Source organism: Diabrotica undecimpunctata, chromosome 4 (assembly GCF_040954645.1).
Source record: "Diabrotica undecimpunctata isolate CICGRU chromosome 4, icDiaUnde3, whole genome shotgun sequence".
NCBI lineage: Eukaryota > Metazoa > Arthropoda > Insecta > Coleoptera > Chrysomelidae > Diabrotica > Diabrotica undecimpunctata.
In genome coordinates, this window is record NC_092806.1 from 128,501,285 (window position 1) to 128,529,126 (window position 27,842).

General features: G+C 32.3%; 1 protein-coding gene across 1 annotated transcript; it reads right to left on the bottom strand.

Annotated features, from left to right (window-relative positions):
• Positions 1-788: 788 nt before the first annotated feature.
• Pdhb (Pyruvate dehydrogenase E1 beta subunit) lies at positions 789-27,842 on the bottom strand. Its single transcript, XM_072530214.1, has 6 exons — positions 27,652-27,842; positions 27,293-27,585; positions 22,344-22,582; positions 14,841-15,021; positions 10,754-10,937; positions 789-1,848 (listed from the first exon to the last, which is right to left on the bottom strand). Exons 2-6 carry the CDS (start codon positions 27,570-27,572, stop codon positions 1,650-1,652), a joined length of 1,083 nt encoding a protein of 360 aa, XP_072386315.1. The 5' UTR covers positions 27,573-27,585; positions 27,652-27,842; the 3' UTR covers positions 789-1,649.

Here is a 27,842-nt window from a genome sequence, read left to right on the forward strand (position 1 = left end):
ATTTTTGTGTTGCCGTCGAACTTAAATCAGGTCTAGAATTTCTTGTGTCCACTCATTTTTTGCCAACATGGTAGGTGTTTTCAAAGACTCTTGTACGTTCTCTAAAATCGAGTTTTGAATATCATACCAGCATTCGTTAATGGTTCTGTTTTCGTTTGGTATATTTGATATTCTGTGTATTTTACTATTTATCTGCTGTGATATGTGTTCGCGCGTTTGAGGGTTTTTCAGGGGGTCGAGATATATCTTACAAGGCTTATTTGGCTTTGTTAATTTCTTTAATTTAATTTGCATTTTGGAGCATAGTAAATTGTGATTTGAGTTTGTCAGCGCCGGGGTAAGTTTTTACATCTTTAATATTGTTTCGAAATCGGTGGTTTATTATCGGTAATATTTTCTCACACATTCTATTAATTGTTCGTCAATAATTTTATTTTGTTCACTTGTACCGCCCGTCATGTTCCCGGCAAAACCAAAAAATTCGTCGATGAGATTATAAAATCGGCCGGGCGATAGACGTGTCGAAACCGGACTGCTGGGAAACTGTTCGTCAACTGATGAATGTGAATGCTGGCGGCATATTTCTAATAAAGAATATTTTGTATGACGGATTGTTCGGTTCGGCGCCGGGACTGTAACGGGACATGACTGATGTCTTTGAATCGACCTAAGTGATAAAAATGATTGAGAGACGAGGTCATGAGGTGATGAATAATTCAGTATTTAGCCGCTCTCAGCATTTAGAAAATAAGGAACTGAAAACTGACACTAAAAATAAAACAATAAAATATATATAACAAATAATAATTTATTTTCGATAATTTACATGCGAGGAATTAATCAAGTAAAATTGATTGGATAAATAAAGGTACGCAACAAAACAAAACATTAAAAGACAAAAATTTAAAAATTGAGTAATTTGTGCAATATTTGTAAATAAAATGCTATTTTCAATTAGGCAATCACAATTTCATTACAACACGAGATATACAAGGTAACTAGAAAGTGATTAGAATTAAAGACTATTTTTAAATTGCGTCCCAAAGAAAAACTAATACCTACTGAAATAAAAATACAAAATATAGGAAATTAATTCATAAAATATATAAAAAGTGATAACGAGTTACCAAACACAAATTAAGACGCAATTTCTAGTGCCTCGTATATCACAGATTTTGACCTAATAACTTTATGCGTAATACTTTTCAACACAACCTCTTGTTGCAGAGATAACCTATTCTCGACGTAAGCAAAATTACGTTTTTGAGTATTTTAAAGATTGACTATTGCAAGTTTTACCTGAGAAAAATTGAGGTTATGTTACAATATTAACTGATGTAGAATATGCCATTACATACTAATTCTGAAGAATGTTTACGGCATATTAATTATATAACCAAATTCCAAAAAATTGGATCTTGAAATTCAATTTAGTATTTGTATTATAAGCGAACCCAAAGGCCCATTTAAAACTTAAAAAACTAAAAATCTATCCTAAAGAATTGGACTTATGGCATATTTTACATCAAAAAGTTTCATTTGAATCTAATGCCTTCAGAATTCTACTTTGAACTTTCTTCCTTGCAGTTTCATCTTGTTGTTGATCGGATGTATTATGATGATTTTGTTACTGGATAATTCTAAGAGATCTACTTGACTTTCAATAGCTTTTTCGTTGCGTCGACTATATCTTTGGGCGTTGGAAGAGCGGCGGCTTCTAAGGATTTTGCGTATGGCATAGGAACATCGGCTCCTGTGATCCTGATGGCAGGTTGATCTAGTTGGAAGAATGTTTCGGTTTCCATTATTCTTGCGAGCACTTCAGCGCCGATACCACATGTTGGCCAACTAAAAAATAATTAGAATATACATTCCGGTTGTAATATGTTAACACATCTGTAAATATTTAGGATTTTTGATATATTAAATTAAATATTTTTTATGACAAAATAAGCCTTTAACTTTAAGGTACTATTATCGTCTAGAATGCTAAAAACGGGCATATTTTCAACAATTTTGTTTATATCTTATTTATTTATCATTATCATCATCAGCTGTGGGAGCATGTCTATGCTCCCACATCTGATATGTCTATGTCTATGCATAGACATGCTCCCACAGCTGATAAGATCAAAGATGAGATCGAAAATTTTTATTCAGAATTGCACAATATCAAAATCTAGAGATATTACTTACATTTTAGGAGACTTTAATGCAAAAATTGGAGTAGGTACAGTTGAAAATATAGTTGGACAGTTCGGATTAAGAACTAGAAACGAGAGGAGAAAGGCTCATAGAATTCTGCCAAGAAAATAATATAGTAATTGTCAATACTTGCTTTCAGCTTCCTGAGAAGACTATATACATAAACGTCTCCTTCACATACAGAAAACCATATTCTCAGTCCCCAGATAGACTTTATACTCGTAAATAGCAGATATAAAAACTCTATAACCTCAGTTAAAACTTATCCTGGAGCAGATGTTAACTCAGACCACAATAAGTTAGTTGCTAACGTGAAAATAAAATTAAAAATAATTGAACTCAGAAAACAACAACCGAAAATTAATGTAAGAATGCTAAAAAACGGAGAAATAAAAAAACGAATTAAAAAATAATGTGAATGTTAATATGCAAAAAACACTAACTGATAACAAACAAATTATGGATGTAAATAAAAAGTGGTATAATATAAAATAACACATTACTGAAATCAGCTCAAGAAAGTTTGATACAGCATAGGTCAGAGGCTAAAAAACAGTGGATGGCAGAAGAAATACTATTACAGATGGAAGAAAGAAGGAAATATAAACGAAAAGATCTACAGAAGTATAAAGAAATATAACGAATAATTAAGGAAAAAATCAAAACAGCTAAGGAAATCTATTTGATGAAACAATTTAAAGAGATAGAAGAACTAGAAACAAAATATGATATGAGAAATATGCACAAAAAAAATAAGGGAATTGACTGGAATGGGTCGAAATAGACAGCAAGGACACATAAAAGACAAAACAGGAGTACTACTAATAGATTTATCAGAGAAATTAAGACGATGGGAGGAGTACGTTAGAGAACATTTCCAAGATGAAAGAGGTGAAATGCAGAAAATATAAGAATTAAATCCTTTAGAGAGACAGAAGATCACGATAGATGAAATCAAATATGCTATTAAAAACTCTAAAGACAATAAGGCAGCTAGATTAGATGAAATACCAGTGATCAGATGAAATGCCAAGTATTGGCAGATTTATTCAACACAGTGTACGATACGGGAATAATATAACAAAAGTGACTGAAGTCAGCATTTATAACCATCCATAAAAAACAAGTAGCAAAAGAGTGCTCTGATTATCGAACACTGAGGCTCATGAGTCATACTTTAAAAGTACTGCTGAAAGTAATACATAAGAGAATATACGAAAGGCTAGAGGAGGATATTAGCGAGAAGCAGTTCGGGTTTCGAAATGGAATGGGCACTAGAGAAGGACTATTTTCCATTACCATATTGATTCAGCGATGTCGGGATGTAAACGTTGATCTACACTTGTGCTTTGTTGACTACGAAAAAGCTTTCGATAAAGTAGGACATGAAAAACTAATATCAATACTTATAAACAAGCGCATTGACAGTAAAATCATAAATATAGTGCAAACATCATATTGGAACCAAAGTGCCATACTTCAAATTGATGGGCAACACTGAGAATACATGAAAATCTGTAGAGGAGTTAGACAGGGATGTGTTTTATCGCCACTTTTGTTCAACTTATATTCTGAAGAAATTTTCCAAAACACGCTCAATAATATCAAAGCGGAATTTACCGTTAATGGAAAATTAATTAACAACTTACGATATGCAGACGACACTGTGATCATAGTAACGAGTATAGAAGATCTACAATATCTTATCGAAAGCTTAAGTATGAATAGTGCTGAGATAGGAATTACTATAAACGCTAAAAAAACGAAGTGCATGCTAATTACAAAAAGACCACAAAATATACATCACCTATTGACAATCAATGGTAACGTGATAGAACAAGTAGAAAAATCTCAGTACTTGGGAACTTTGATCAATGAAACCAATGATCATACTGCAGAAATAAACAGGCGAACAGAAATTGCCAGAGCAGCATTTATACGAATGAAGCCACTCCTAACGTGCAAAAATCTGAATTTGGAGATCAGACTACGTAACATTCAAGGATTTCGAACTCTGGTTATACCGCAGAGTATTAAAAATATCTTGGACTAATAGAATTACAAATAAAGAAATACTGGAGAGGGTCGGTAAAGAAACAGAACTAATCACCACTATACAAACCAGAAAACTGGAATACCTAGGCCACGTGATAAGGGGACCAAAATATGAAATTTTGAGACTCATAATACTGGGAAAGATTCAAGGAAGACGATCTGTTGGCCGAAGGCAGAACTCATGATTGAAGAATTTACGTGATTGGTATTAATGCAGATCGATTGATTTGTTTAGAGCAGCAAGTTCAAAAATAAAAATAGCCATTATGATTGCCAACCTCCATAGGGAGACGGCACTCTAAGAAGAAGATCATCATCAACTTGTATGCGTCCACTACTTGACATAGGTCTCCCTCAGGTCTTTCCATCTGTCTCCGTTTTGTGCGGCTTGCATCCAGTTATTGCTACCACGCTTCAGGTCGTCAGTCCATCTAGTTGGTGGGAGTCCTCTGCTCCGTATTGCTTCTTGTCTTGGTTTCCACTCTAAAATACGTTTTGTCCATCGGTTGTCTGATAATCTGGCGACGTGTCCTGCCCAATTCCATTTTAACGACGCGATTTTTTCGATGGCGTCTGTTGTTTTTGTTCTACGACGTATTTCTTTGTTTGGGATTCGGTTCTCTCAGAGAGACAACCAACATATCTGGCGCTCCATAGCCCTCTGAGTCACGCGAATCTTATTAACTACCTTTTTTGTGAGTGTTAATGTTTCCGCTCCATAAGTGCGTACAGGTAACACGCATTGGTCAAACATTTTCCTTTTGAGGCATATGGGTAGATCCGATTTAAATACATAGTTTAATTTACCAAACGCTGCCCGGGCTAATCCTATGCGGCGTGGGATCTCACATGTCTGGTTATCTCCGCCAACCGAATTTCATGTCCTAAGTACTTATACGATGTATTCTGCACAATATCCCTTCCATCAACAGCAATATTTCGATTTAGCACCAGATTAGTCATTATTTGCGTCTTGTTCATATTAATCTTTAGTCCGACCTCCAAGGAAGGATGTTATATTTTTCAAACATCATCCATACAATCGGCTATAAGGACGATGTCATCTGCAAATCTCAAATGACTGAGCTTCTCTCCATTTATGTTGATACCATGCTCGTTCAGATGTACCTTCTGACAAGTATCGTGAATAGCTTTGGTCTCTCCGATGTCTCCTTGCCGCACTCATCGCTATATACAGAATTTATTTGTTTCCTGTTCAGATAGTCTTACGCTAGCTGTAGCATTTTGGTAGATATATTTGATTATGCTAGCGAAGCGATAGTCTATTCGGCATTCTGTCAATGCCTTTAACATCTTCTGATGGCTTATGGTATCGAATGCTTTCTCGTAGTCGACAAATATTAGTGCCAATGGTTTGTTGTATTCTGCAGACTTCTCTACCAGGTTCTTTATCACTAGTAAGTGGTCATTAGTGTTGTATCCCGATCTAAATCCAGCTTGTTCTCTAGGGTAATAGAAGTGTAATTTAGCGTCTTTTTTTGATAATTTTCTGACTGAGGAACTACTCGAGGGTTTCTGGGTAACCCCCCTTCGGTTACGCCAGTGCCTGGTTTAGTGCTGGTAGAGTGTCCGGACCACGGAAGTGTAGTAGGTTTTCGAAACGGACCCTCAGGGAATATAATTAGTGACCCCTGGTGTAGACTAAGATTCTTAAAAAAAACCTTCGTTTTCTATACAGTCTGGATGTGATCTAACGACTACTGTTAGTTTTCTCTATAGTTTTGATGTGACCTATTCTATAAGTTTTTCATCTAATTTTATGATTATTGTGCCGTTTTCATGTCTTAACATGTTTGTTTCTTGTTTGAATCCAAGTCCGACAGAATCCTTAATTTTCTTGGATTAAAACTTTCATATTTATTATCTAGTTCTTCTTTTTTCCTTAATTTTGTTTCCTTCTGGCATTGTGAATTTTCTTGTATTATACATAATTTTTGTGGTTATGTTTCCTATCTTTGGTTGATTTTATAATATTTTTCATTTTTATATACTATAAATAGGTAGTCAGCGATGAAAATACGTTGGACACATCCATTTCTCTTTCTCAGACTTAGACTGATCTGTAACATATGTCTTTCATTTCATCTTCATCGAATTTTTCTGAATTTGCACAAAAATTTTTTAGTAGTCAAAATATCTTCAAAAGTTTTTTTCATAACTAATGAAAGTCATGAAAATATATTAGAAGACATATATATTAATCTTCTTTTTCAATATATTTATTATCATCATGTGGTATCAGGTGCTAGTCTCACTTGAACACCTGTTAACATTAGTACCAAGACAAATTTTTTATTCACTATCATTCTTTTATTACACTTATTAGAATCTTATAAATATTTGTTGCCATGGTGAGATACTGTAGGAAACTAGTAGGACTTCTGCCTCGAGATCGGTTTGTTAACATAATCAGGACAACACTCTTTAAAGTTATTTCCTTCTTATGAATACTTCATTATGATGTCTAGACTGTACAATTACAATACAATTATCTAAAGAACATTTAATCTGATTAAAAAATACTTTAAGTGCCTACACCGATACAAATTGTGGTCAAAATAATTGTCTCGCATCTTAAATATGAATAAGATTCAAATTCACTGTTAATATTTAATTAAAATCATAAAACTTAGAAGTGGCTATGTTAAGTGATAAGATATTTCCATATTCTTGATATTTGAATGATTATGCGTGAATTTTTGACCGATTATACGAAAAATATACGCCTCCATTTGCAAATTCTTTATCAAGCTTTAAATGTTATTAAAAAATTTAGTAACAAAGATTATAAGCTCTGGTTAACTAAATCTAGGGTATAAATCACTTATGGAATAAAATTATTTCTGTTCTTGTTTTAAAAAATTATAAAAAAAGTTGACCTATAGGGACTAAATATCACTTATTCCAAAACCAAATTATGTATTGTTACAAGAAAATGTAAAGAAGTACCCAACCATATCTTAATAAACAATGTCTCGTATCTAGTGCAAAGTTCTGTTAAATATTTGAGTATTATTATGTACTTCCTAAGTCTGACGTCACAATGGGAGGGGGTTTTAAAAACTTTTCCAAACATTTCTAATTTGTGTGTATTTGTCCCATAAGAAGTTGGAAATATTGGTTTTTTATTTCTTTTAAGATAAATAAGGACTTTTGGTTATGAACATTCATTCTGTGCGATTTGTTGTTCGTGAATTTGTGAGGTAAGAATATCAAAGTATTAAGATATTTACTATGAATCTTCATATTTTAAGGTTATGTTATTGTATGAATAAATCTTTAATTATTTTTTTACTGTATTTCAAGGTATTTTGTTGTTGTTTTTATTGGGGTTATTTCAAAATAAATCAATAAATCATTGAATTTATTTACGAAGTTGAAAAATATTTAGATTAATATTTTCCCCTTTTTTTCGTTGCCACTGATTTTATCCTGTAAACTACTAAGGATATTTGATAATGGATGAAGGCTTAAGTTTTAGTATAACATTCTGTGGAAACCTTTCTATCAAATTGTGATAATGAGTGTCTAAAAGAAGGTTTTTTGAATGATGTAATAGTTTTTAAGTTTATTTTTTTATAGGGAAATGCTTTAAGAAAATTAACGTACCTAATGCATTGATAAAAATTATAGAAAGTACTTACAAAGAGGTAAAAGGAAGGGTACAAATAACAGGGGAAAGATCGGAAGCATTTAATTGGAAGAGAGGTATTAAACAAGGAGATAGTCTCAGCCCTTTGCTATTCATAATAGTAATGAACGAATTGATAAGAAACACTAGAGTCAGAACTAATCAACTACAGACAATAATAGGTTACCGCAGATTACAACCGGTAACAATAGAGTCCTTAATGTATGCAGACGACATAGTACTAATAGCAGATTCCGAGAATAAAATGCAGAAACTAATGGATATATGGGTAGAACAAATAGAAGAACTTAAAATGGAGATAAACGAGGAAAAAAGTAAGATAATGATAATCAGCGGCAAAGGAGATAAGGAAGATAACCAAATAAAGATAAAATGTAAAAACTCAGAATTGGAAATAGTAACAACTTACGAATACCTGGGAAGTATAATAACTAATGATGGAAAAATAGACTGGGAAATAACAAATAGAGCAAAGAAATCAAACAAGTTATATTATGCGTTAGCCCCAATAATGGGAAAAAGAGAACTTGCACGAGAAACAAGAATAAAAATATATAACACAATAGTGATACCGACTGTGCTCTATGCAAGTGAAAACTGGACAATTCTGGAAAAACATAAGAGCAGGATAAACGCAATGGAGATGAGACATCTAAGAAGGATAGTTGGAAAGACAAAATGGGATAGATTAAGCAACGAGACTATTAGGAGAATGGCCAACCAGGAACCGATAATGAACAAAATAGCAAAGAGACAAATGAACTGGTATGGGCATCTAATGAGGATGCAATCCAATAGAATAACAAGAAAAATTTATGATGCAAAAAACATCGGAAAAAGAAAAAGAGGCAGACCAAGAAAAAAATGGATACAGCAAGTAGTAGAGGCGGGAAAACTTAAACAAAGATCACTCGAGGAATTGAAAATAATGGCAGGAAACAGAAAAGAATGGAAGAGGTGGGTAAATGGAAATTAAAATAGCTAGCCCAAATCCGACACCCTGTTAGGGTAAAAGGAAGGGGAGAAACAAAGAAAGAAAGAAAGAAAGTTTATTTTTTAGATCTGGGCATATAATGGCTAGTAAACACGTGTAGAAGATATTCAGTATTACTGATTTTTTCAGTAATGACAACAAAACTACTATTAACTATTTAAACTACGAGAAAACAAATATATTTAGTCTTTTAGGGGATAAAATCACTAGAACATAAAAAAGATTAAAACATGAATTGAAATATTTTTTAACTTTGTAATTAAATTCAATGACTTATTGATTAATTTTGAAATAACCCGATAAAAACAACAACAAAATACCTTGAAATACAGTAAAAAATAATTCAAGTTTTAATAAATCCATAACATAACCTTAAAATATGAACATTCATAGTAAATATCTTAATACTTTGATATTCTTAATTCACAAATTCACGAACAACAAATAATACCAATCGCACAGAATAAATGTTCATAACTAAAAGTCCTTATCCAAATCGGTCAAGTCTGTTTTTGAACGAGTTGGTAGAGGGAGCAGAGACAATGTTATCATTAAGGTTATTCCAGCTTTCAAAAACTCTTGAAAAATAGAATAAGAAAGTTCTCTTTTGATCTTGTAGAAAAATGTTTTATGTCTGTTTTGTCCTTTTAATTGTGTTCTGTTTGTCCCTAATTGATACTATAACTTTTTTTATCTATATCTTTATAGGACAGCACCCTAATATGGGCTTTTTATAATTTCAGTATTTAATTCACTTTGTAACGTTTGACCTAAAGATGCTTTGCAAATTTTAGAAAGCGAAACCGGTCGTTTTTTGGTAGTAAAATTAAATTGATTGTGAGTAAGTCTAATTTATTTCTTTTACCGATTTTCTCTGTCTTTACGATATATTGTATATCCAGTTATATTAACAGAGAGTCAGGAATTGAGGGTTTAAGCCAGGATTCGGCAATACAAATAATGTCCGGTTTAAGAAGTTGCACTGTGCATACAAATTCGTCAAACTTAGCGAAAAGTGAATCTAAATTAGTATACAGAAATAGCCAGTCATTAAATTTGTCGGTAGAAAAATTATAAACGAAATTTCATGATTCTGGGAGTGCCGTTGATGTATTTAATAGTTAAATCATGTTCACCGTTATTTTTGCGAATTTCTAGTTCACTTCAGAGTTCTTTTAAACGTACTTGTTGGATGGGCGTCTTGTCGTGAATTATTTAGAATTTTTCCGAGGCTTTGTTCTCGAGAAGTTTTGTTTTATTTCTCAGAATATCTTTAACGTGGTATTCCGAACCCATTACTACCTTTATTATTCGGGGAAATAGTTGGTTCGCTTTGCCGACTATGTAGAAGGTGATTGGCTTTTTCTGGCAGCCAACAGTTTCCAAAACAAGCTTAACCTTATTCGTGTCGTCATCTTTTCAAAAATAGGGATGTGTCGTTAATATGTATATACGTGAAATCACCACATGTGTTTCATGTGTTACAAAAAATCATTTAGGACAAGTGATAAAGAAAAGACATATTTGAAAGCATTAACGCCAGCTGAGATCAAAGCAGAAGTTGCCTTCAATACTATTTGAAACCACTCTTTAATTTAGAACGGTTAAAAACACTACTGTCGGGATCTTATTGAAAAATGTTCATATAAATACTAGTTTACTTTAAGAATAAAGTGGCTAGTTATATTTCATATTTTACAACTATACATTACCCATGTATTAGCAATTTTATATATATATTTGATGTGTTTTTCTATAACTATATAGCTACAGAAAAATTACTTGTTACGCTGTAAATATCATACTTTATAAATATCACAACTTACCCTAACTCAACGGATATAAGGTGGTGTGTTTTAGATACCGATTTCGCCACTGTATCTGTGTCTAATGGTCTAAGACTTCTGAGATTAATAACTTCGGCTTCGATGCCCTTACCAGCTAATTCTTTAGCAGCGTCGAGACACAATTCTACGGCTTTTGAGTGAGCTACAAATGTTATATGTTTTCCTACAAAAAAAAAAGCAATCAATTATAATTGAAACGATGATGAAATGTGTAAGTAAAAGATCGTGGGTAATGTCTGATGAAGAATCGAAGACCTAGCTGAGAGTAGTGGGGTTTCATCTACCCTTGTATTTTTTAGTTCATATGTTTTTTGTAAAAAAATGTTTTTTGTGGTCGAAAATTTGACAAGGCTCGTTAAAAGAGAATTTTGATAATTTTGAAAAACTACACTGACAAGCATAAAAATAGGGTCACCCCATAATTTGAATTTATTTTAGAAATTATTATGCTTAAAGAAAACGTCGTTTTGTCTTTCAAAGTTTATTGAAATTAATGAAAATTGTAGCATGATCATTTTCCTTTATATATTGAATATTTAAATATATAAAAATATATAATAATTTATTTGTTACGCCCCTGGCTGGTACGTAACAGTGGTCTGAAATTTGTATACTTAAAAACCCCTGGCTAATACGTCACAGAGACCTGAAGTTTGTTCACCCAAGTGTTTTTGAGAAGTCATCTAAAAAAATAGATACTGCGTAGCTATCGAGTTAAACCTGGTTTTAAACGCGTTTTAATTTATTTAAGTTCCCATAAAGGGAGAAATCCAGATTAACTACGAAGTAAAAACTAGTATGAGGAGATGCAGACAAGTTTGACAAGGAGAGATTTGTGTGCAGTCGAAGTCGAGTGTGGCGGTAAGGAGAGAACAAATTGGGGTATGAACGGGAAAACATGGTTCTCGACAGAGTTTTAAAAATCGGCAAATTTACGTTTAATTCCATGAATTTTGATTAGAAGGAGGTGATTTAATCTCAAAATGCTATTTGGCAGTCTTTGTAAAGTAAGATAATCACCGGTTTGTTGCTGTATTTTGTTTATTTGCTTATCATGTCTCCAATAATTGTTCAGTCCCTCCTTTCAACCCCCTATAAGCAAATATTAATTGTTACAAAATGAACAAATGAACAATTTTCCTTTGATATACTCAATATTGAAAAGGGGCAATTTTAATTTGATCTGCTTTTGTTAAAACAAAAGAAATCCAGTAGCGAATATTCCCTCCTCTGGCAGTGATAATATCTTGCAAAGGACGAGGCAGGCTTCTGATTCGATTTTGGATCACATTTTGCGGAAGATTGTTCCATTCCTGCACCAATATTTCGCGAATCTCTCTTGAATTTCTGGGGACCGACACATGACTCTGTAAACGTCTCTTCATCTCACCCCAAATATGATATATGGGATTGATATCTGGACTGCGAGCAGGCCAAACAAATTGTGTAATTTCAACCTGGTTAAGACGACCAGTAACTATCCGAGCAGTGTGGGGCCGTACATTATCATGAATAAATGTTGTGTCGTTTCCAAAAATAACCATAAACGGTAAACATGGTCTTCTAGAAGCTGTGTCAGGTACCTATGCGCAGTCAATGGTCCATTTTCCTTACACGTTTGTCTGAGCCCGTAAGACAGAATCTACAATCCTGCATTGTTTAATCCAAGTGTTCTCGTGTAAAATTTCATTCTGGAAATTCGGTGTTCATGGGAAAGCGACGGTCCAGTTACTCTAGTTCGAGAAGATAAACCAGCAGCTTGATGTCGCCTCCCAACTGTCCATTCACTTACGTTTATATTTCTCACTTCTTGCAGATGATTTCAAAGTGAAACAACCGTCAGCGTTCGGTTTCTCAAAGCACTAGAAACGACAAAGTGGTCACCTCTAGTTGTTATAATTCTGCCTCGACCTGAACTAGGTCTTTGAGTAAGCAGACCGGTATCTTCGTGCCGTCGCCATACTCGTTGTATACTGTAGAGACTTACATCAACGTTTCTCGTAGTTTCGCGCTGAAAGTGGCCATTTTGTAACGTCGCCACAACAGCACTTATGTTAATTTCAATACACTGACAGTAACAACACTACACAAACAATTTAATACAAATGACGTTAAAACCACAGAAACAAAAACTATGCTGATAATAGTTTTAAGGTTTAGGGGTCCTTTTCATCCCAAAGGCTTATCGAAACAATTTTTTTCAAGAAATTCATTAGGGAACTATGTTACAACCAAACATAGTTAAAAAAGAATAATAATTTCCAAAGTAAATTCAAATTACAGGGTGACCCTAATTTGATGCTCGGCAGTGTATTTGAGGTAAATTCGACACTGCTAAAAAGTTTGGAACCGATTGCTGGTTAACTAAAACATATATATATGCCACTCCAAACCAGATGGACATAATGTGCATTACAATGCCAATTCATGGTATATCTCGCCACTGTAGAGTTCGGAGTACAAAAAAATTTTGAAATTGAAATTAAGTTTTCCAACAAATATTCTAATAATTATTTTTACAATGAAGATAGTGTCATTAAATATTATGCTGATAAAAGCTGTTAATTTGTTACAGTAGAAATTCAAATTTCTCGAACTTCATTATAAGATCTTGTGCATTTTCTAAACGGGTACGACCTTGAAAATATCTCAAGTAGTCCAAAATTATTAAAATTTGTACGGTTGACGCGTAAATTTGTACTTTGCTAATGAGAGGCACTCGAAATACAGTGGCGTGGTAATCTTTTTAATAAAAAATCACTATTAAAAATTTCCCATTTACGACTACGAAAAAGTATTGTAATATGCCCTAAAAATAAACATTTTCAATTTTGTCCATATGGGACAATAAAATAAGATAATAAAATATCAACATATTTTATTACCTTATTATTTTTTAAATTGTGCAATGTTTAAAAAAACCTATAACCCTTGAATTCCGAATTGGAGAGACGTATTATGAGTGTTTATTTATACATACAGTTTTAATTACACCGAATAAAACATTTCTCTTTATATCTCAATTCCCATTTAACGCTTTAATTTCAAACGTAAAAATACATTTTAAGCATTTGTTTACAATAGGAATCGTGAGAAGGAATTTTTCTTCCGAGTCACTTTTCGTCTGGGCAACAAAGAGTCCGGTCAGGGAGCTTTCCGCTGGTCATTACTGGCTTTTCGATTGTTTTTTGTTTGTTTGAAAACATCGTTATTTTTGGAGATCAATTGTATCTTTGGGCAGCAGTGTTAGTAACAGTATGCAGTCAACGTAATACTACAAAATGATTAAATATTTGCTGGAAAATTAAAAAAAAATTAAGAGCCACGAAGAGCGGAGAATTAGATCGGAACCTCCATATAATCTTCTAATTTGTCTTCAGAGATCTGAGTTGCAATATGCCGGTAAACGGTGTTTAGTTTGCAGTTTATGGAACTTGTGGTAAAAGCAGGACAAACTGTAAGTTATAATATTTTTTTTGCTCGTTTTTCTATTTCAGGAAACAAATGAATGAAAGATGAAATTGTCTATGGAGACATTTGGTCAAACCATTTTTTTTAACGATAAAAACGTGTCAGTGTTTAATGGTATTATTGTGAAAAATCCGAAAGTGCATTAGTGTTATTTTTTTTTTATTTTTTTTGTATGATAATGTCATAATTAAATGAGAATTATGGTCTTTTTATTTTATTAAATCTGCATGAAGATTGTGAAAAGCAAATTTATGATTCAGCTATTAATAAATATAACCGGTATGTACCAATTTTGTATCGTTTAATTTCTCTAACAATTCCAAAGAACCATGCCCACAGATCTACTGATTCTGAGCAACGCGGCCTCGTTGATTTTGTATGCCTCAAACACTGTCCATCGTTTGTTGTGTTGCAATTAGAATGAAAAGTTTTCATGGAAACATGTTGACACACGGTTTTTGTGACTGCTTTCCAAACTTAAGTTTTAAAAGTGAGTCTTCTTTTATTACTTAATATTAAAGATAACTGGTTTGTAGTGAAAAAAAAATCAAATCCCATTTGTAGAAAAATTAAGCTAAAAATCGTTCAATTTTACCTGGCCTTTCAATTTTAGCTTTTCCTATAGGTAGTACAAAATCTTTGCTTAAGGCTTCGTCGGACATCGGATATTGAACACCATATAATAATTCGTTTTCTAGGAACACTACTGGATCTGGATCTCTAATGGCTGCTTTTAATAGTCCTTTACAATCTTCAGAATTGTATGGAGAAATAACCTTAAAAACACACGAAGAAATTAATAACAATAATACAACAACAATAATAAAAAGGTCAATAGAGCTTTAACTATGAATAACCTATAAAAGATATTCCAAGATTGACCTGAATACATCTGAAAACATATATGATACATCATTAGGGCATAGGTCGTACAATGTAGTTGATGACAGAATATCTTACAATCATCTAGATTTGTTCTGCATATTATTCAAGTATACACTCAAATCTCATTTGCATAAGATAAAATTGTCTATGCACATGGTGAGCGATTTTAATGCAAGTGGACAAAAATAAAACATCACTAATTTTAGCGATATGGAGATTTATTAACAGAATTTGTATTGTGTAGTGTTGAGTAAATGAAGTAATTACTATTTAAATGGGAATAAGCCACAATTAAAGATTAAAGTACGTTTATTGACGTTTCAATTTTCACTTCGGAAATCGTTCTCAAAATACAAACATTAGTAAATTAAACAAATTTTTGTTTTTCTGTTACTTAGTGAAAACTTCTTCTAATAATTTAATTTTATCTGACTCATTTATATTGACAATTCAGACATACATTATACATTTTAAAGTAGACGACTGTAGAATGATATTGCCAATATTGCAGAGTTGCGCTCCTGGGACGACTTTACTTATAAGATAGTTCATTCGATTACATGAAATCACCTTTAACATGAGAATATCCATCAGAAAAGATCATAGCATGTAATTCGTCTTTAGAAAGACAAATACATGCCATGATGACAGTAAAATTCTCCTGTTAGTGATTCCATAGTAAATTATGAGGGAAAAACCAGGAAAAAAACCCCATAATACTATCCCGACATGGTAAATATTTGGTCGTGCATTTAGTTTACCTTCAATAAACACCAAATTCTGATTTTATATGTTTGTTATTTAAAAAACATAAATGATGTATGCTCTATATGTTACTGACCTACTAATAATGGTATTGTCCTATTAATAACTTCCTCTTTCAATATGGGTAACCAGATCCTACTACATTCTGCCGAGGAATTTGCGACACAATTGGTCTCATTTAGCATTCTTTCATTTTTCTCTTTTTACCATCCGTTTCTTTTAGGACTATATTTGAATCATTCCATTGAATCCTATGTTCATTATCCCATGTATGTTTACATATTTGAGATCTATCAAACGCATGGGATAATGAACATAGGATTCAATGGAATGCTTATAAGTAATCTTACTTAATCTTATAAGTAAAGTCGTCCCAGGAGCGCAACTCTACAATATTGGCAATATCATTTTAAAGTCGTCTACTTTAAAATGTATAATGTATGTCTGAATTGTCAATATAAATGAGTCAGATCTGAGTTTTACCCTATCTTATCTTATTTCAGTTTATTTGCTTACCCTACCTCCAGCTCACTAATAGTTCAGTCCCCCCTTTCAACCCCCTATAAGCAATTATATATTGTTACAAGTGACAACCAATGAGGCAAGCAAATTAAATTGCTTCAAGATGAAGTAACCATGGTACAGAAAATGCGAAATGAAAGAAGAGGCACAATGCCATACACATCCTACAGTATTCTTGTTCTAAGTGATAGGAGGCAGGAATTCAAGGAATTCAAACTGAGGATCAAACCAGAAGAGATCCTAAAATAAGGATATTGTTGGTCTTCGTTGAGACCAAAGGACTTATTGGAGTTTAATTAAAAAACCAGGGTATGATATAAAGGTCTTATGACCAAGTGTCAGAGATTAACGTATCTCGTCTAAACTAAGAAGAAGAAGAGAATTAGCAGAAGACTTAAAAATCTGGTATAAGAAAAAACAGGAGAGATTTGACGCCGTTTAAACATACAAACTATTCATTATGGAAGGCGACGAAGAAATTAAAGGTGTACAAGACCATGTAAATGTAAAGTAAATGTAATGTTTCGAAGGTAAATCGAAATTCGAAGGTGACAGTAGTAACAGTATTTGCATTTACCAGGGCAGTGTCTTTGAATCCCAATGCTCCATATCAAATGGAACTAACAATCTCCAGGTTGAATATTAAACAAATAAAACACATACTCAATAATGGGATACAACCCAATAAGGCGCCGGGTTACGACCTTATGACTGGTCTTTTAAGAACTAACTTATTATTGCTACATCATAATCACTATAATCTTCAACGCTATTTTAAATCTGCATTACTTCCCTTTGCAATGGAAAGTGGTACACACTATACTTATATAAAAATCTGGTAAAGATCCAAAAGATGTCAACTCATATCATACCGCCCGATTAGTCAACTTACAGACATTTCTAAGAGTATTAAAAACTTCTGTTGAGAAAGATCGCTAATATTGGACAAAAAGGAGCTCATATTTGACCATCAACTCGGACTGAGCAACCAACATGCTACAATACACCAAGTGCACAAAACATAAACATCAATAAGACTCAAAAGCAAATGGGACTGTACTGCAGCCTTTTTTTGACAAGGTGTGGCAAACGGGGCTTCTGTATAAATTAAACGAAGCCTACAAAAAACTCTACTCCATCCTATCTAGTGTATATCAAGGTAGTGAACTAAAATCCTCTACCTGATATATTGCAAAATTTGCAGATAATACTGTTTTCCTAAGCTCTCATGGAAATCCAGTAACAGCATAAGAGAGTCTGCGATTACATCTAAATAAAACTAATGAATGGTTTAAGCTCTAGAGAATTAAAGTAAGTAAACCACTCACTACACATATTACATTCACTCGTAAGAAAAAGTACATGCCAGTGATCATGACAGTGTCTACTGTAATGGAAGTTATACTTTCAACAGCGCCAGCCATTTGTTTGGATGTAGTTTGGTGCCGGTTTTATGTCGTTTTTAGTTTTCGTGTCGCTTATCTGTGTATGTGCTTATATGATCGGTAAACAAGTCAATATATATTTGATGATTTGGTCACTGTACCTTATACATCTCTGACATTGTAAAAACAAACAATTTTAATTATCGTTGTTAATGTAAGATAGATTGTAAAAGTTCTTAGATGTTAATATAACAAAAATACAAAAAAAAGGTACAACACGATCGACTAATATCCTCTCAATATATCGGTGGACGGTCTTTCCAAGATCCATTCACCGCTATGGAGAATGTAAGCAGAATCTGAATTCATCAGCACATTATTCCAGTGCAAATGTGACATGGGAAATTACAGCCTTGCTGGTGACACTAACCATTAATTTCAACCTTTAGTCCGGACTTCTTCAACTTGGTGACAAGTTCGGTATTTTTCCCTTAAAATGAACCAATGCACTTAAAGAAATGAAACAAAAAACAAAATATACGAAAAGAATATTTCTTAATAAAAATTGGCATACTGAAAGAATTTTATTGCGAAATGATTCCACAGGGTGCTTGAAAATAACTGTTATACAACAATGCTTTAATTAACTATGTATGGTGACTAGGATGAAAGCATTTAACTAAAAATTTTATAAGTTAAAATCAGTCATTTTGTCTAGTTTCCCAAAAAATTGAAATAAAATAAAAAATACACCTCAAATTTTGGCAAATATTAATCTGTTGCGTTTATTTTACACTTGAATTATAATTCGTAACTTGTAACATATTTTAATTCGTCTTATATTATATTAGTCTCGTTACCTTGAAGATTATCTTTTGGCATGCTTTTTGCAAATTAAATGGGTACTTTAGGAAATTGTTTAGAATTTAAAAAAGACCTTCATTAATTGTTATCATAATTATTAATTTGAAATTTCGTTTATCTTAATTTGTTAATAATGATTTAAACTCTTCAGAAAATAGTCGGTAGCTTAAGTATTTGAGATTAGGTGAGTTTGAATATTCTAAATCAAACCGCACTGTACTTTTTAAACATTTTTATCAGATATACTTCATACAAGTAATGTTTCAAACGAAATACAGTTTTTTAAAATATCTTTTTGGAGAAAATTATCAATATTATGTGAATATGTACTCCGCCAAAATAGTATCGCATCACTTATAAAATTACAAATAATTCTGACATCATTTGGTTAATTTAAATTATTTCTTTCTGGCCCTTAAAAATATTAAGGCTAGAATAAATATTAAAAGAAATTTGTAAATACATGGTTTTCATATTATCAGTCTTTTTTTTTACTTTGTAAAACGTATACAGTTTGCGTTTAATTTAAAATTTCCTATTAAATATTGAGTCTGGAAGGTCGTGACAACATAAATTTAAATTTAACGAGAGATCAAGTGGTTAGAATAATTTCCCTCATTGAAGACGGAAGGAGTCAGAGATATGTGGCAAATTTAGTAGGTGTAAATCCGTCGACAGTATCACGTGTGGTAGTAAGGTACCGAGAGACTGGTCTTTATGAAAGACGAGCTGTAACAGGTCGGCCAAGAGCAACTACGCACGAGGACAATAGATTTTTAGTCCTTCAGGCTTTGCGTCGAAGACATGTGACTACAAGTCAACTTCAACATGACTTAGCCGAGACTCGAAATGTACGTGTGTCTTCAGAAACTGTTAGGTATATCTTAAGACAGTCTGGAATTAGGGCCAAAGTGGCTGCCACTGCCACGAGACTTACAAGGGAACACAGTATAGCACGTTTAACATTTGCAAGAGAGCACGTAAACTGGAATATCGACGACTGGGGTAACATACTCTTAACGGATGAGTCAAGATTTTGTTTATACACTTCGGATCGAAGAATACTAGTTTATAGACGAGATGGCGAGCGTTATTTTCAATGCAACCTACGACCGGCGACAAACTTTGGAGGAGGATCTATTATGCTCTGGGGCGGAATATCTCTTAGGGGTTAAACCGAATTGGTACAGCTAGATGGAGGATCCTTAACTGCTGATAGGTACATTAGAGAAATTTTGGAGATGCATGTTGTTCCTTACGCCCCATTTATTGGTAATGACTTTGTTTTAATGCATGACAAACCTAGCCCACACGTCGCAAGAATCGTTACAGAGACCTTCAAGAGGTATCTAAATTTACAAGTTACAGCCCGGACTTAAATCCAATAGAACATGTTTGGGACCATCTTTAGAGAAACGTGAGATCTGGTAATGTGACGCCAGCTAATCTTCAGCGATTATAAATATATAAATAAATATTAAAACCAGCGATTATATATATATATATATATATATATATATATATATATATATATATATAAATATTATATTTATATAGGTTATACATTTTTATTATGGTAAGGATATACTTACCATAGATTAATAGAATCTCCGAACAAATGTCAAAAATAAGACATCAATGGTGGACATAAATCATCAAAAACATCCGGAAAATATTTTTTAAAATGTAAACCGAATGTTACTAAAGATCTTATGATATGATATGATTAAGATGAGTGATCTTATTTATAAAGTAAATTGTAAGGATTGCAACTTAACGAATATTGGGCAAACATACCAATATCTACATAGAAAGGATGTTACACAAACATAATGTACAAACCAACCAATTAAAAACTATAGACTTAGCTAAACATTCTCTAGAAAATAGCCATTCTTTTGATTTTAAAAACGTACAGAAAAAAAAACAGAACTACAACAAAAGATGTACTTATATTGGAGATGATTCACACAAAAAAAGATCAAAATTGTATCAATAATAAAACTGATACAAAAGTTCTGTCCAATATATAAATTGAGTTGTTCGTATTATATATATATATATATATATATATATATATATATATATATATATATATATATATATAAACTAAGGTACACTCGAAGAGTGGTGGGTTTTTCGGTCAAAGTGGAGAAATAAAAGACAAAGAAGGTGGCTACTTCATCTATTTATTGAAGACGTTTCGCTTTCTGCTCAGAAAGCATCATGCTTTCTGAGCAGAAAGCGAAACGTCTTCAATAAATTTAGTTTATTTTGGATTTACGGTCGTACTCCTTTTCTCGATGTTTTATATATATATATATATATATATATATATATATATATATATATATATATATATATATATATATATATATATATCATCGAGAAAAGGAGTACGACCGTAAATCCAAAATAAACTAAATTTATTGAAGACGTTTCGCTTTCTGCTCAGAAAGCATCATGCTTTCTGAGCAGAAAGCGAAACGTCTTCAATAAATTTAGTTTATTTTGGATTTACGGTCGTACTCCTTTTCTCGATGTTTTATATATATATATATATATATATATATATATATATATATATATATATATATATATATATATATATATCGTGAAAAAGCGATAAACGCTTGTCATCAACGCTGATCAAATAGAATACAAAACTCAAATATTTGGGTGTGCAGCGGACCGCTGCACACCCAAATATTTGAGTTTTGTATATATATATATATATATATATATATATATATATATATATATATATATATATATATATAAACAGTATACTCCCTCTATAACGAACACCGTTATTATGAGTTTTCGCTTATAACGAGGTACATTAGATGTAACGTGAAATTTCTATTGAACTATAACCCTCTATAGCGAGGTAAATTTGCTTATAACGAGAGAAAATAAAATTGAAAAACGTGTTTTTTACGTTTTGGCCCGATTGTAGCTATAAATAAATACCCTTTTTAACTGCCGTCCGCAATAAACTTCTTACAATTTATGATTCTTAGTCGGAAAATTACAATTTATGATTCACAAGTGTTATTGTAGGGGGTTGACCATTCACACCTAATAATATAGGTCCTAATAGACAAGATGTGGAAAGTGTTGTAAAGGTTGTCAGAAACTTTATCCAAAGAAAAAACGCAAATGAAGAAGCATAAAACTGTTTCACATCTTTAGAAAATATGTTAGATAGAATACTGGACAATTTAAAGCAGTCAAAAATGACACACTTCTTCCAATTGCAGACGCAGTAATTTGTTATTCTTAAAAATACGCTTTATACAGATTTACAGAATACAGATTTTTTGTTTTAACATATTTCATTGACAATCAAAGTAAACAACTTTTTTTCAAAAACGCCATTCAAACAATATTTATTAGCATCTTATATTGCTCCGAATGGATTCACTATAGAAAGTTAATATATATACGTAACCACCAAAATATTCATTGATATAGATGTTAAAAATGCTGATATTCAATGGGCCCAGCATCGCTGATTCAGAGCCACATTAGGCAGTGGCGAAGGAAAGTATCCGACAGGACAGAATGGAAGAACATTGTTAAGCAGGCCAAGACTCACAAAGCGTTGTAACGCCATTAGAAGAAGAAGAAGAAGCATCGCTGATTATTTTACTGTAAATACTAATTTTATTCACCTTCAATCCCGGACAATGGGCGTACCAAGCTCCAAAACATTGGGAATGTTGGGCAGCTACACCAGAAGCTGCTCCATTAGGTCCTCTGAACACCATTGGTACATTTACACGTCCAGCTGACATGTAGAAAGTTTTGCCAGCAGAATTGATTATTTGATCAATTGCTTGCATAGCAAAATTAAAAGTCATGAATTCGCAAATGGGCCTCAAACCAGCCATCGCAGCACCAGTTGCAATACCTAAAAAATAAGGAAAACATTTTTTTAAGTTTTTACCTCAATAGTAAGAATTTAAAAATATTGCTATATACAGGGTGAATGATGAAAGTAGGGTTCGGATAATTTATTATGCATTTACATAATAATTTTGTTTATTGCTAAATTCATCTTTGATTTGAATCGTTTTCGCAGACATTTTTCCATTTTTCAGATGAACATTTTTCAAAAAATTCATGGCATAGTCCTATCACATTGTTTAATTTAAACACTGGTTGGCAATGCGTTCTTTTATGTCTCGTCTACAGTTGTAGTAACCATTAATTTATTACTTTTTATACTATCTAAAGACAGTTTTTACTACTGTCAAAATATGTGCGTCAATGTATAGCTCTTAAGAGTTTTTGTTGATTTTTAAACCTTTTACCATTGCTTCACTATATTTTCTTCATGCATATAAAATTGAATTTTGGAGATATTTAAATTCGATATTGATTGCACAACAACATGAAAAAATGATAATCAATAGACAAGTACCTTATTTTTATATAGTAACAGATTAGACACTTCTTAAATATTGCTTAAGATTTTATGAGTTCGCTGACATTGCACCATTTACATTAATTATAAAGATTATATCGGTTATATGGATAAATAAGAAATAGGTTAAAAACCAAGAATTTACTATTTTTAAATTAACTTTGTTTATCATTCGTTAAGAGACAGCTATTTGTTATGGTCAAACAAAGTGTCTTACTGCCTAATATATTCATGAGAATTAAGATATACTCCATTATGCAAAAAATATCTAACCCCACCCAATAGAGAATTTGCAAACATTTTGTTTAAATTTTTTGTAAGCCTACCACTTAAAATAATACCTTTTTTCGTAATTATGTTTTAAACTAGTATGACATCTTTTATCTAATTCTAAAAAACTACTTAGTAGTAGTATCTGATTCTAGATACAGATTCTTTTTGGCAGCGAGATAGCCAGCTGTGTATTATTCTTGTAGAAATTCTGAACCACTTGAAAAAGTGTTCAAAGTTTGAGGTCTTTTTCGTGCTAAAAATGTTTGTTACAGAGAGAAAAAATTGAAATTCGATGTGGGGCTTCAAATCTTTTTGCTGACTGGTATTTAGGGATTTAACTATGACTTTGATTTGTTTGCTTGTTCCCAAAGTAATACTAGACCTCCAAGGGCACCAAATCTTAGTATGAGCAGCAATGTGATTGTCAAATTAGCAAATTCGATACCAAAACATTAACATTACAAGTGGTTTTTTGACAATTGATTCACCAGCAAACCTCTTATTATATATCTAACTAAAGAGGGTAATTTACCATTAGGAATAGTAAGACTAAATCATGCTCCAAGAGTTGTGATGCCAGTCAAGAACTAAAGAAATGAGAGAGAGTTCATGTTGTAGAGAAAATAGCCAATATAGACAATGTGAATGTCAGTGTAGTATCCTGAGTTGATAATAAAATCGTTACTAGAATGTCAACATATGCAGGAACTGAACTATATGAAAAAGAAAATGCATATTAAATGATAGCTTGCCTTAACAGTGTTCTTATCTACAACAACTAAATGGGATATTGTTGGGAAACTATTTTCTTGTGACATTTTAGTATTTTATTGGGATTTAGCCACAATTTCAGTTTAATATACATTTATTTTGACATTTCGATTTCCACTTCTAGAACAGATTAGGAAGACCATCAAGCAGAAGCACTAAAGAAATATCAAATAAGACATATGCAAAAATTTTCTATACATACAGTATTAAATAAAAACTTTTAGAATGAAGAGTAAAATCCAGTAGTATTAACTCCTATTGATTTATTAGAATATTAAAATCTACTTATTTTTATTAAGAATTACTTGAAATTGAATACATTAAATAATGATATATTGTAAAACATTATTGACAGATGTTTTCAAAGATCTTAGCCTTTACATTTCTGCTTTCTGCACTTCAATAATGTATATCTTACATCAAGTATACCTTCTTCTGAACTCCAGTAAGTTATGTGAAAGCTATCATACTGTGCTGAATTAAACCTGTAGGATTCTGATTATTGTCATTGAGACCTACTTAAGAGAAAGACAGAGTCTTGTACCTATTTTTTCCCAGTAGTTTGGGTGAGCAGACATGGAAGTATGCCCATACTGTGCCAAACTATAATCTCGTAGAGTTTTCCGGCTCCTGTTGTAGCACCACTTAGGTAACACTTTTCTCCCTGGGCCAAGCATCCCTAGGCATGATGATGTTACACTTCAAAGTAGTCAGTGGGAAGTAGTCACATCACAAATCTCACAATATGATGAGTAGGTTGTGGTGTGGGTGTCTGTTGCGATTTTCTGACTGAGCATTGTTTAGGTGTGCATGTGTATTTTGTGTTTGGCGTGAGTATGTGTATTGATGTTCAATTAACAAATCTACACTTAATGACATAGCTGCAGACCCTATATCATGTTCTGAAGTAATCCACTGGTTTTATTTGGTTATACCTTATTCACACTTGACTTATGGTTCTATATACCCATAGGATACAATGTCACAGTGATGAGAGCTTCCCCAGTCAGTCTATCCCACATAGAGTACTGGAGACCTTAGACTAACAATCTGAGATCAGCACAGTAGCTAGTTGTTTGTTTGTTCTGCAGTTTTAGTTATATTAGTAATAAATTAATGCATTAAAGCAGAAAGACATTTGAGATTTAATTTCAATGCAGTGCTCCTGCCGTAAGTTTATATGTATTTTGACCTTATTAGGTCTTCTTAGAGTGACTAATGCAGAAGTTCTGCATTGAAACCAAATCTCTCCCGTTATAATAAAATAATTATAAAAATAATTATATATAGATGTTACAACGCCATCTAATAACAAACACAGTAGAAATCCGAAGATTTCTTACCTGGCAAAACTATAATGCAGATAATCAACCACTGTATGATAATATAATAGATAATATAATAAATTTTATGTCTAACAGATACTCCTGAGGAATGGCCACACGACAATGATAGTTTATTACTCACTCTCAATATCAAATAAAGTTTAAACATGGAATTAGGATAACTAATAAACAAAACGGATTATCATTAAAATAAATAACCAATTAAAGAAGCAATGTGTCAGTATTATTTGATATACTGGGATGAAATGGCAAATATTAACATGAAAATAACCAACTAAGAAATAAGGAAAATAACAAAAAATTAGAAGAATAATTATTTTATTTATATTAACCTGAACAGGTTACCTTGAACCAGTACAGTTTACAGAGCAAGTGAAAACTACCCTACATAATGTATTCTATTGGCAAATCCCAACACAACTAGACGAAGATTAAGACCAAAATTGAGATGAAGCAATGATGTAGATGAAGATGACAGGAAGATTAGTAGTGCCAATTGACATCAAGCTGCCAGGAATAAGATCGAATGGTCATATGATAAGGTTAGGAAAGTCAGGGCTCAACTTGGGTCATCCCACCAATGATGATGTTATTAAACTCAGTTACTCAGTTGACTGTAATTCTGTTAACTGACATTAGACTTTTTTGTTTGTTTGGCGTGTCAATGTCAAAATGTGTGTTTAGTGATGTTATTTTTTAATACCATACTTTTTTCATTCTATAAGCCTATAATACATTAACTACTAGGACTGTGTACCAAATTGTACATGGTTAAAGGAGACAGCATCAATCATGTTGCAGAGAAAAAAAAATATAAAAAGTTAAAGCCTACATATACATGTCAGAACAGCATGGGAGTATAATTCAAGCAGATAAGAAGACTAAATTGGCACACATTTGAAGACACAAATACAAGTAGCACAATATAAAATATACCAATACATATACTGGATAAGTACAGGCATATTATTCATTCAGCTAAGATTGGGCCACCATATAAAATAAATGAAATAGTAATTATATTTTTGACCTCAAATGTGCCTCAAAATGTAAAATTATCCCATTTTACAGTAATTACCTATGTTAAATCCCAATATTCTTTTGGTTATACCTCTCTTAAAACAAAGTGATTATGATCAAGTGCTAATAATTAATTCAAGACAAAAACTAGACCTAAAAAAAAGGTTTAAAAACCTGTGAACAAGGCATGCAACAAAAAAAGATTATTAACCGCCAATAGAAAAAGGCAATGTTTACCTAGGTGCTATTTGAATTTTTACAAAACCTAAAAACAATGTGTTTAAAGTAATATCATTTTATATATAATCTTTTTTATGGCCAATATTGGGCGAAAGTATTAAATTAAGAAAATACTAGTATAGGTACTTTGTAACTGAACGAACCTTTTACAACTGAACACATTTTTTAAACAATACTTCTTATTTTCCTTAATTAAAGGCATTTTAAAAGAAATCCAAATTGACGTTTAATAATTTCTAATACCATAATAAGTTTTCATAGAAAGCGTTTCCATCTTTAAACACTTTAAGGCAGTTAAATGGCTAATTAAAGCAAAACTTAATAAATGTCCTATGTAACAATCTTCTTCCAGATGAATGACAATAACATTTAAAAATGCTAAGTACAAAAAAAATTAGGTAGTTAACACACTTAATGTCTAGAAAGTTATCTAAACAATAATTCTGTTACGAATCTTCTTTTGTCAAAGTTTTGGAATACAAAATAGAGAGGAACTTATCAGTCAATGGTATTTCAAACACATTTATATTCAAAAGTAACTTACCAGCAAACCCCATTTCAGTAATTGGTGTGTCAATGACTCTTTTGTCTCCATACTTTTTCCAAAGACCTCTGGTTACTTTATAAGCTCCATCATATTGAGCTACCTCTTCACCTAGAATAAACACCCTCTCATCTCTTTCCATTTCTTCGTCCATGGCTGAGTTAAGAGCATCTCTGACAGTCATTGGCTTGGAGGCTACAGCATTTGTTGTTGAAAATGATCTTCTGGTGATTACCTTGTTTAAATTTCCTATTAAATTCAAAGATTTGATAGATGCCATTTTCACTGAGGGGCTAAAAAGAACAGAATCTCGTTGGTTATATAAAGCAAATGAGTTTTTATAGTTAAAGAAAACTTACATGTCTGAATTCAAGGTGAGAGAGGTCGTACTTAACCGTATAGGAAGTTTGTGAATTAGAGTAGCTGCTGGTTATCAGTGGCCTGCAAATCTGAATTCACTCGCACATATACGTAATCACAGCATGTGATGTAAGTCCTCTACTCTACCAACGAAATTCGTGGGATTCAGAATCAGATAATTCTTAATCTG